The 11,605-nt window shown below is 38.6% G+C and overlaps 1 protein-coding gene across 5 annotated transcripts in view; it reads left to right on the top strand.

Annotated features, from left to right (window-relative positions):
- LOC103380134 (SH3 and multiple ankyrin repeat domains protein 3-like) overlaps positions 1–11,605 on the top strand; it is a 36,618-nt gene that overhangs the window by 21,917 nt on the left and 3,096 nt on the right. For all 5 annotated transcript variants that reach the window (XM_025056240.1, XM_025056242.1, XM_025056241.1 and 2 more), the window contains one exon: positions 4,036–4,458. In XM_025056240.1, coding sequence (XP_024912008.1) covers positions 4,153–4,458 — 306 coding nt within the window. In that variant the 5' untranslated portion in view covers positions 4,036–4,152. The remainder of the gene's footprint in view (positions 1–4,035; positions 4,459–11,605) is intronic.

Consider the following 11,605-nt stretch of genomic DNA (forward strand, 5'->3'; position numbering starts at 1 on the left):
TTATTTGATCAATTGTCAGTGCAAGTTTTATTAAATGAGTGTTTAATCAAAGGTGTTCACGGGAACATAGTTTCAGTTTTTATTAAATGACTGTTTAATCAAAGGTGTTCACGGGAACACTTTTTGTTTGTATAGCAGAACAAACAAATAAAAGCAGTGTCATACTGATAATAAACTGTTCAACTGGTCCGTCATGTTAAATACTTTTCTGTAGCAGAAATGGACAAAGATTCTACCTGCATGGTGAAACAATAGGTGGCGAAAAGAAGTTTTCTTTTTTTTTTGACTAATAATCTCCAAAGATAATCAATCATTTTGATACTACTGGTGGAATTCTGCTGGGTAGACCTGTGGGGGTATTATTATCAGATTGTAAGGTAAATTTGTTTATTAAATTAATATATTCTTTGTATGCAGATCTCTTCTGGTGCTGTAAACTGTTTACTTTGATTCTTTTTATCATTCTGCGATTCAAAAAGATTAAATCTCAACCTGTTTCTCTCCGTTAAGAGAGCGTTTCTGCATGATGTTATTTAGATTTCTTATTCCATGTTTGCAGGATTCGTCCATTCAAATTCCGTGGTTATTTAGAAAATGACTCATTTGACAAATTCTCACGGCATCAATCACTTTATAAGATGTAATTTTGTTAAGGAAACAACAAAGATTAAGAGACACTGTCATTAATTTAACAGTTTTTACCCTAAAGCTGTAGCAAACTTCAAGGGGACATAAGCTACTTTAATGACAAATTAATTTGGTTCCTTTATGTCTGTGTTATAAAATGTTAGCAACATTTTGGAGGATTGAACACAGCTGGAATTTGAACACACCTGTTAAATGGACAGTTTCTATGCCTTTAACTTTAAATGGTAACGGGCCTCTTCTGCAGGGGCAGGGGGCCGAGTGCGACCTGAGGACAGGTTCTTGTCTCCAAGGCAACAGTTTAACACTGAGCTAGTCTAACACTCATCGCATGCCTGTCTAGAACATGCACAGTCAAGTGTTTTTCTTTTTTGTCTGCATGCACAGCAAATTGACATAAGCCCTTCTGTCAGGTATGGTAAACTGACAGGTCCAACCACGCATATTTGACACAGACCAAAAACATGATAAAGCTCCAGAACATTGTCAAGAACCAAGATTGAACCTGGATGTTTCGCCGCCGTTAGAAGTAAATTTAAAAAAAAGTTGTACGATCTCACTAGCTGTCTCCCCGTTATTACAAACGACATCAACATCCAGTGCTTCATGTGTTTACAGACTATAGTTTGTATTCTTTTAGCGCTCTATAAATGTGTGCTTAGGCTGTCTCCCCGTTATTACAAATGACGTCAACATCCAGTGCTTGTTTGTATACTTTTAGCGCTCTATAAATGTGTGCTTAGCTAATGGGTTGTCCATGATAGTGGTATATTAGTCACTTAGACTAAATAGTGGGTCCTTGCACAGCTAGAAGTGCTCGCATTTACAATCATATCTCTGTGATGTCACTCGGTGGGTGAAATCAGGATGCAGACAAATACCAAAAGGTTAGTTTTGCATACTATGACCTCTTTATCACATACGCAGATTAAATGACGTGCTAAATCCTTCAGTTTTGAGCCACGTGTCCTGCTTTTTCAGTGCTAACCAGTGGGACTGTCCAACCAGCCCTGGTGTCAAGCAGAGAATTGACCAGTTCAACTGCAGCATCTCCACCAGTCAGAAACTGGTCTTTTTTTTTTATTTTACCATTTACTTCCTTGTTGTCCCTGTCAGTCAACTAAAGATGTGTTGACATTCTTAGGCTGTTCTAAGACAGCGGTGTCAAACTCAAATTCACAGTGGGCCAAAATGAAAAACTGGGACAAGGTCACCGCCCAAACTTAATATTTATTCATTCGTGCATGTTTTCCCTTCTCTCCAGATATGGAAACAAACCTTAGTTTTGCGTAAACATTGAATCAACCAAAGCTTAATATTATAAACACATGAGAAATTCAATTTTAAATGAAACTCACATCAGTAGTATTTGTTTCTTATTATGTTAGTACTACAAATTCAGCCCAGCCACCTCACATACACATTTGATATCTCACGGGCCAAGCACTTAGGCTAAACGTGATGTTTTCTATAGTAATGGTGCCCTCTGCTGCCTCGGGCTTAGGTTGGTCCTGCAGACTACCATACAGATGGGTAATGCAGCACCTTAGGACCCTCAGGCTGACATCGTCAGGGGCAGTAATTAACCCTTTCCTGCTGTTTTCTAAACCTGGTCACTTGCTGTGCTTTTACTGTCCACAAAGGTCTGATCCCTTCAAGTGGGAAAAACTGGGTAAACAACACAGGGTCACCTACTTCAATTGTGTGAAGTAAGTGTGTAAATGTGCTGACTCATGATGAGGAATTGTTCAGGTAAAGCAATCCTGTGGTGGTCAATGGTTTTCTTGATAGTGTCCTTGACCTGGCTGCAAAGAAATGTCTTTACAAAGTGACTGAGAAGTATGGCTCAGAGGAAAACCATCTTGTGTCTGTGTCTTGACCTGGTTAAGCATTAAAGTCAAATATGTATTGATGTGCCAGGCCTGTGGGATCAGTAAAGTTCAGTCTAATCTAATCTAATCTAATCTAAGTGATGTACTTTTTACACTGTGGATCAAACAATCTTTGGTCAGACAGATTTATTTGTTGTATCTTTTCTAGAAGAAGTTTAGTTTCGAAATGTATCAAATAAATAATAAAAGACAAAAAGCAACAAACAAAAAAAATCATTGGCTAGTTGAATCAGTTTTGGTACCATTATTTGGTATCATAAAAATTCATTAGCAGAAATGCTTTTTCATTTTCAGAATAATCCTGCATTATTTTTGGCTAAAATTAAAAATCAATCTTCCAAACTGCATTTTCACTTTGTTGTTCAACACCATTCTGTAACACAGTGGTTCTCAACTGTTCACAACAGGGCTCTTCCTGACACTATCGTCCAATCCTGGTAGAGTTAGCTTCAGAGTTTGAGCTAAATACAGGATCTGAATCGGATGCCCGTGACAGACTTGATCAGATTATCAAGGCTTGGCTGCATACTCTGCCGTCACAGGCACCGATGTCAACGTAGTTTCCCTAGATAACAGTGACAGGATGCGGTGGTACAGTTTTCCCTCTCTATATTGTGGTTCTCCTTTTGGTTCCTCAGTACATCACAACTGTTTTTGCTGAATCGATTTTTTTTTTTTTTTTCATTTTCAGAATAAATAATTTTATAAATAAATAAATTTGAGATATGTGCATTTGCGACCGATCGCTGGTAGCTTTGTTTACCTAGATGAGATCACAGTACACAGCATACTATTGGCTTATACCATGCGTACTCGTTGTGCTACTGCCTAATTGAGCATGCTGTTAATACAGTCTAGGGAGGGTTGATAACAGTGTAAATAATATAATAACTCTCGCTTCTATTATTTTGCGGTTGATCTTGGAACGCAACTCCCGCTTTTATAGAGGGACCCTTGTATTTGGGTTTTCAGTACTTACTTAAGTTTAACCATATCAAGACAGTTGAACCAAAGGAGCAGCGTGAAGTATGATATTCACATGTGTGTTATTCTTGGACAAAATACTGGTCTTAATGCAAACATACAGGCAACTAATACACTTTGTTGTCAAACTGTGACTAAAGGATTATGTTTGCTAATTATGATCATTCACTATATTGCCCCTTGAGATTGTTATGCTGTATTGTAATGCCTTAATGTCTGTGTTTAAACACCCCAACAACCTGGTCACAGCCCTAAGATTAATGTGCTTCTTCTTCTTTATTATCTTCCAGGACAATAATCTTTAGTAGGCGACACATTAGACAATGAGATCCATTATGGATCCATGCAAATGAAAACATTATAGGCCTCGCATTCTCTCTAATCCCTTTTGCATTTGTGATGTTTTTTTTTTGTTTGATTTTTAATCACCGTGCCCTATTATCTCTTTCTCTTTTCCTATTCCCTTCATGCCTCCCTCCTTGCTTGCCCCATCTCTCCCTCTTCACTCTCCCAGGCGAGTCACGCACGCCGCAACTGAGTAGTGCGAGCGCGAGTCGTTAGTGCATGGAAGTGGGTGTGTTAGAAGAGAAAGAGAGAGAGAGAGCAACAGACTGAGACCCTAACACAGAGCATGCCTCTGCGTCCGGCAGCAGGCAAACATGAGCCACCGAGCCCTCCACGGCAGGACCAGCCGCAGCAGCAGCAGCAGCAGCAGCAGCAGCAGCAGCACACACACACACACTCGCACACAAACCCAGCCAACGGCAGCCAGAGGGGCAGTACTGACAACGGCAGCTCCCGGGAAGAGGACAGCATTCTCTTTCCTGTTGGTGCTCCAGATCTGTGTTCTGGTGCACACAGTGCAGGAGCACCCATGGAGGAACCCACAGGCAACACTGTGGTCATCCGCATTGGCATCCCTGACGTACAACAGACGGTAAGTGTTCATTCTTTGCCACTGCTGTATGGAGTGGATTGGGGGGGGGGGGGGGGGCCCCCCCCCCCCCCACCTCTCTGACTGGATGATCCTCTCCTTCTATGTCTGCTTTATGAATATGAATAATGCAATCATGAAACTAAATAAACCTTAGTTTCTCTTTCACGCTCTTCATTTTTTTCTCTTCCTTTCATTCTTTTTTAGTATTCTGGTATGTAATACGTAGAAAAGCTGTATTTTTCTGGCTGGCTTCTGGGGGTTCCCACCCTTCCACTGATGTCTCTAATAAATCTACCGCTTCATTAACTGGGCTTCAGCTGACTTTGACAACTGGACATTTAGGGTGAGAGTAGGAAAGCTCCAGTGTGTAAAGGGGAGAAGAAAACACACACACACACACACACACAGACAGCTATGTGAGGCATTGTAAATCCAGAGAAGACACAAAGTAGAAAATGAAGATAGTTACAGTTGAAATGTGGAGCTTTATTTGCTGTCTCTGCTTCTGCTGTGTGCCAAGACAGACAGATCTAATCCAACATTCATCTGACTGAAGTCTTTTACCCAGCAGCTTCTCCTGAGGAGGTAGTCTGTGTCTGTTAAGGATTGCATCCACCCAAAAAAAAAAAAAAAAAAAAAAAAATGAAACACCTTTGTCTTTTCTTGCTTTTGTTTTTCCTTCTATATGTACTTGATATCATGAGGATGATACAGTACACAAACATGTGTTTAACAAGTCACATCACAGACAGGGTTTGTGGAGAAAAGCGTGAAAAACGCATCTCAAACCAGTCATTTCTGGCAGAAATAAATGAATGAATTTAGCTTAGCATGCGGTATCAAAAGGTTGTCTAAAATTGAACTTTTATTAGTAACCAGATGTAAATGCATGAAAAATCGCTCTCTCCCTGAAGTCTCTTTTATCCTGACAGAGCCACACACATAAAGTCAGCATATATTAAAAGTTCAACGGCCCTTTTATATCACGACACACCATTAGGTTCTTTATTACTAATGTGCCTCTGTGTCAAATCGCTCCTCATCTCCTGCTCTCACAGCGCACACAGGTGACACTTTCGGCAATTGGTTTAGGAGAAGGCAAATGAACCCTGCACGGCCACTGTCTGTATTCTACTGCCAATGTCCTCACTTGCCTCTCTGTATTGGCCTCGTTTTAAGTGTACTTTGATTTTCCTTACTGGACACTGATGGCGAAAGCAAGAGGCAGTTTGTTTGTCATTGTTGATTACCTACTTGGCTGAAATGACCCATTGTATCCAAATGAGGATCCAGCGTTGCATACCAAGAAAAAGAGTCAGGAGAGATAGAAGGGGCGCAGTTGAAAGGAAAGCAGAAAAATCCCAGAAGGTGCTGCACAATTACTGGCAGTGAACAAAAATGGTGTTTGAGTCAAGCTCACACACCCCATTCATTCACACAATCAGGTCTTTCTGTACTTGTGGGGACTGTAGTTTTTTGCCTAACCAGACATTAATTCTGCCCAGGACAGGATTTGTCCTTAAAATCACAACCAAAATAAAAGGTTAGAAATAAAAAGGCTTTTGTTTTGATAGTGTGTTAAGACTGAACAGATCTAAGGAACATTATTTTAATAGCCTTGCGTGGTCTAATGGTTCTAGTCAGTTGTGTCTAAAAGAAAAAGAACACAGATTTCTCCTGCCTGTTCTTTATATCCAGGCAGGATGAAATTCCTGAGGACTCGAGCACTCGTCCTCGTTCCATGTTATCCTAATTGCAATAGTACTACATGGCATTCTAACGAACCTGAATGGACGGATGGCGTGATATGAGGTTAGCATACAAAATATGATTGGGTTGGGTGAATAAATGAAGTGAAGGAGGTCCGAATATTTGACCAAATCAGATCACCTGCAGATTTTGAAACTATTAGTGTAACATTTTACCAGATTCTAAGCAGTATGACGTAACGATAGACAGAAGGACAAAGAAAGGGAAAATCCTCGAGACATCTGGGTATTTGTGACAAATGGTCAATTTGTGTTTTGATGAGTTACTCCAACAGGAGTTATATGTACTCAGAGGATTAGACTGGATTACTCTGAATTACAAAGGCTTTCTTAACTCTCGAAATCAAGTCCAAAAAACTTTTCTTTCAGAAGATAGTGACAGCTGGGTGAAGATCGGGCAAAAGTCGCTGCAGTAGGCGGTGATTTAGACTAAACACAACAGGAAGCAGGGAGATAGTGTGGATGTATATTTCACAAGTGACTCACGCTGGGGAGCAGATGCTGCCAACGTGGACTACATCAAAGTCAATAGTTAAATCAATAGTATGCTGCATGCGTGTAACCGCAGCTACGATGTAGGAAAGCAGGGACTTCCAGGACTGTTCTAAGAACATTAGGAAGGAAGCAATAAAAGAAGCTAAAGTTGGCAACAGAGTGACTGACAGTAGTTTGGAGACAATCATTTTTGAGAAAGTGAAGCGAAAATTGTGCAATCGCGACTCCTCAGCACCGGTAAGGATGAATGAAAATGCCTTTCCTATTTATAGCTTTGTTCTTTTTTCAGTTGTGTTTATCTTTTTTGTTAGATCTAATTATTTTCACCAGTTCTTTGTATGAATCTGTACACAATATACTGTTGAAAAAGTTTGAATAAGCAATCATCCGGGAAGGAAGTCCAGGAAGTTCGAAAACACAGGTTCCTGTGTGTGTGTAAATATATATATATATTGTTCCATATGTTGTTTATTTATTTATTTCCGTACTAGGATTCGCTGCAGATATAGGTAGGGTGCCTCTGATTCTCACAGATTAAAGTCACTGTTCTTTTTACACATCCAGACATTGCCTATCACCAGAGAACAAAAACACGTCTTTAACAGAAAACCATATCAACCATACCAAATTGAACTCTTTCTCAGTTCTTCTCTGACATGCCTTCAGGCTGCTCCTCAGATTTTTAATTTTTTTAAACTAATATTAAAGCCTTGGAACTTCTCTCTCCACCAGATTGTTGTGTGTTCCTGTGTAATGAAAATAATCCAATGTCAAAGACAGGTTGACACTAAATTAACCACAATGAAATAACAAAAGAATAGATGAAAAACAATTCATAAAACTGTCGAACCCATTACATTTTTAACCATGTTAAAATATGTTTTAATATCAAATATACAGTATATTTTAATACAAAAATGTAATCTTCTGAAGTGGTCCATCCAAACAGTCATTACATATACAGTAAAGCAACCTCACAGCGATCTGTCACAATCCTTCAATAGAAATGTACTGATATACTGATATATGGTCTGTGTAGTAGTTTCACACAATCTTTTGAGATAAAGAACTGAAATCACTCGTTTTTGGAGATGTATTTATTTATTGTAGAGCATGGAGAGACTAGCGTACCCTTCTTCAGATGCCATTTCAAAGGAAATTTGAATGTCAAATCGTAAACAGCCAGAGCTACACACAATTGGTCATTAGTCATCACCAATCACAGTCATGTTTGTTGGGAGTGGGAGAGTGTGCGTTGTGCTTAGATTGTCTTTTAAAGTGCCTTGATGTGGATGGTAGCCCATTAATTCCAGTTAATGGAATCAATGCTGTCCCCAATGCTGCCCCCTCCCCACACCATCCCACGGGAGTGCGGTGATTATAGTTCAGCTACAGCAAGTAAACCCTCAGGTGGTGTGTCATTTAGAACACTGCCTCGCATACATCTAAATGATTGTACAGAATGTATGAAAATGTGTTGGCCATAGGCTTTAAGCCGGGGGCTGGAGGCCGGGGGGTCAAAATCTAATGAGCAGGGCCACTGTTGCCACTGTTATTTCATGAGGGGCCAGCATCAGTGTTTTTTGTTCAATATCGATGTGTAGTTTACACATCAGTAGTTTAGCAATAGTTTTCTCATTCTTAATTTTTTAATTAATGAAGAGCAAAATGTAATTATTTTTGAATTCTGTTCTGGGCAAGAAATGGTCCCAGGGCCAGGAGTTTGACACCACTGCTGCAGAGCCGGTGGAGCACATAGAGGTCAATAAAAACAACATGTGCCTAGGAAATCATTTTAAAAAATGACCAGCAACATTTTGCAAATTATCATGAATTGTTAGTTTGAAGTTAGGTATTTAAATCTCAAAGATGGCTGCCTGGAAAGTTAAACAAATTAAAAAATTAAATAACTTCAGAGACAGAGGGTGATTGTCTTTAATTGCATCTAAACTGCTGTAATAGTCAGATTCGCAGGTTTCCGATGGTACCTGAACGCACCTTTTGTCATGATCTGTGTATTTTAGGACAATTGTAGCCCGCCAAAAAGTTTGCCCACGCAACCTAGACTAAAACAGGATAAAGTTAGTTTAGTCTCCATTTGAATTTCAAGTGACCCCACTTGGGGTCATGACCTCATGGTTGAAGAACACTGATCTATGAAGTGGATACCTTGGACTGTTTAAGATTGATTGATTTCATTCTGTCAAATGGATCTGTTGCTTACACAATTTCTTCTTCTTCAAAAAAAGATATTTGTTTTTAACTCGTATGTTTACAACAGAGGGTCATGAAAACCATACCAGTCTTTTTTTTCTTCTCTTTTTCTATTATGGCTTTGGGGCATTGGTAAGGACCTTTTCTACTAGAAGTCTGTTAATTAGTGTATATGTCATCTGGCCAGAGACAGCCAGGGGTCTTGGGAGTGGAGACACAACTGAGTGAAAGCCATCACACTCAGTCATCTCAACCCCCTTACTTCTTTAATTTTACTTCACTCCATTATTACACTCTCCTTTATTTTACCTCGTGCTGCAGCAGCAACAATGTCCTGTCTCCTTCTATTGTGACTGGATGCCATCTGTGCGTTCAGAGATAAACTAATCATGTCCAGCCTAAGGCAACCTCCTCTCTTGCATAATGAAAAACAAATCTGCATGATAATAAGTAAAATTGCTTTTGGGACATCGTTGAATTTAAATGGTGGTTCACCTGTTGTACTAACATAAACCTGTGTTCCAGTGGTGTCAAAATGTATGGCTCGTGGGCCAGAACTGGTCCACTAGGAGGTTCTATACGGCCTGCTTGATGAATGTTGCGAGTGAAAAACTGCACACTTCATGTCAAAGATGTGTTATCAAATGATTTGTGATAAATATAAATATTTTCTAATATACTTACACACTCCAGATTCCACTAAATTTCAGCTTGCTAACAAACTTTCCTTAGAGGTCAAGGTTCTAGATTCATTTTATTTTATATTGAAGAAGAACGGCTCTTTTGTTCTTGGTTGCAGACCCCATGGGTGTAGACTGATCCTTAGAGATTACATAAAACTTTTCTGTTTTTTAAGATGATATGAGACAAAAAAAAAAAAAAATCAAATAAAAAACAAATAGAAAAAAACAAAACATTGGGAGGAGCAGTAATTATATGCTGGTCTATACCAATTTAAAGGACTTGCAAAATATACTAAATGAAAAATATTTGTCTGTTAACACTGCAGTATGTCGTGTGTTATACCAAGATGCATTTTTTTTTCTGTTTACAAAAATAATTTGCCTGTACAAAATACAGTGTTTGAAGTGTCTGCTCACCGGTTCCGAGTAAGAGACCTCAAAATGGAAAATCAATTCCTGCGACCACAGCTGTGGACACATTAACTTATTATTTAGTGTGTGTCTAGACAAATAGACACATGAAACAGGATCACAAAGTGTGTTTGGATCTTTGAAAATAGCATTTAGAGTTTATAATATAGTTTAAAAAATGTTTTTATTAAAATTAAAGAGAAAAAAAATGTGATTAACAGGCTTTCGAAAGGCCGGCGACCTCCTTTCGCAATCCCACAGACAATGCTACAAAATATTTAAAAAAACAAACAAAAAAAAAAACCATAAACTTTTAGAATGTATTTTCCTACTTTTATTCACTTCAATAATTAATATATTTGTTTAGCATAAATATGGACATGTTTTCAGCACTGTAAAAACTAAATTTTGCGCTAGCTAGCTGCATGTTAGCTTGAAGAGCAGAGCAGCTTGCCAACAGGCACAAATCTGCATTGCCATGCAGCCGTCACACAAACGAAGAGAATCTGAAGATTACAGCAGTTATACTGTTTAGGACAAATGGTTTTATAAAAAATATATATAAAAAAATGTGATACATAGTAGCAGGTGGCAGCTTAACCATGTAGTTTACATTATGTTCATTGGCTTTTTATATCATTACATGAACTGCAAGGTACCCATGCATCTACAATTTTAATTGTACTCACAGTGACAAACTTATTATCATCACTGACAATTTATTAAAGTGCCTTATGTAAACTCCAGCATCACCTTTTAGACATTTTAGTCACACTGGTATTTTTCGCCTCAACCAATTTCTGAACAACTTTGTGATGCAACAGTCCTGTAATAACAGGGTAAGAAAGTACAATATATGCTACAACCAGTCCTTTCAGCGCTTTTGTTTTGTCAGCTCTGATTAAAAAGCAAGCAGCAACCGTCACATACACATGGTAGTCTCTCCTATTTTCTTTCTGATTGTTTTATCTACAAAGACTTGCTGTAAGTCTGTAAATTTAAAAAAAAAAAGAAAAAAAAAAAAGGTTATTCATTGCACACCTTTAGCTTGGGATTTCAGACGTTTAACTACCAAACTCGTGCCCTGAATGTTGTATCAAGTCTGTCTGGGTCTGCATTGCAGTTCAAAGTCATGACTGCAAAAGGGGGAACGATTCATTCACAACTCTGACTGAGGCTTCTGGCAAACCTTGGGGGAAGACCGTGGTATTCAGTGGATAAGAGGAACAACAAATGAAAGTCGTTCGTCAGTTCACTCCAAAATGGTCTGTGTGTGTGTGTATTTTTCTTAAGTGTTGTTTAGTTTTTCAACTTTTAAGGTTAATAATCATCCCCCAAGAGTAATGCTAATGAGTGCTAATTAAAATAGCACATTGATAAGAGCTGGCTGTATTGGTGGTAGTCAGGCTTGTTAGAATAAAAACGAGAAGGTAATTTCATATACTCTTATTGAGCTTGGAAAAATATTTTATTTTTAAGTGAAGTTGCTAAGTTGTATATATAATATTATACATGGAAATAAGTGATAGTGAATATGTGTGTTACAGCTTCACACGTTGCCTTCCTCAGTCAACT

The sequence above is a fragment of the Cynoglossus semilaevis genome, chromosome 6 (genome assembly GCF_000523025.1).
Source record: "Cynoglossus semilaevis isolate Cse_v1.0 chromosome 6, Cse_v1.0, whole genome shotgun sequence".
NCBI classification, from domain to species: domain Eukaryota; kingdom Metazoa; phylum Chordata; class Actinopteri; order Pleuronectiformes; family Cynoglossidae; genus Cynoglossus; species Cynoglossus semilaevis.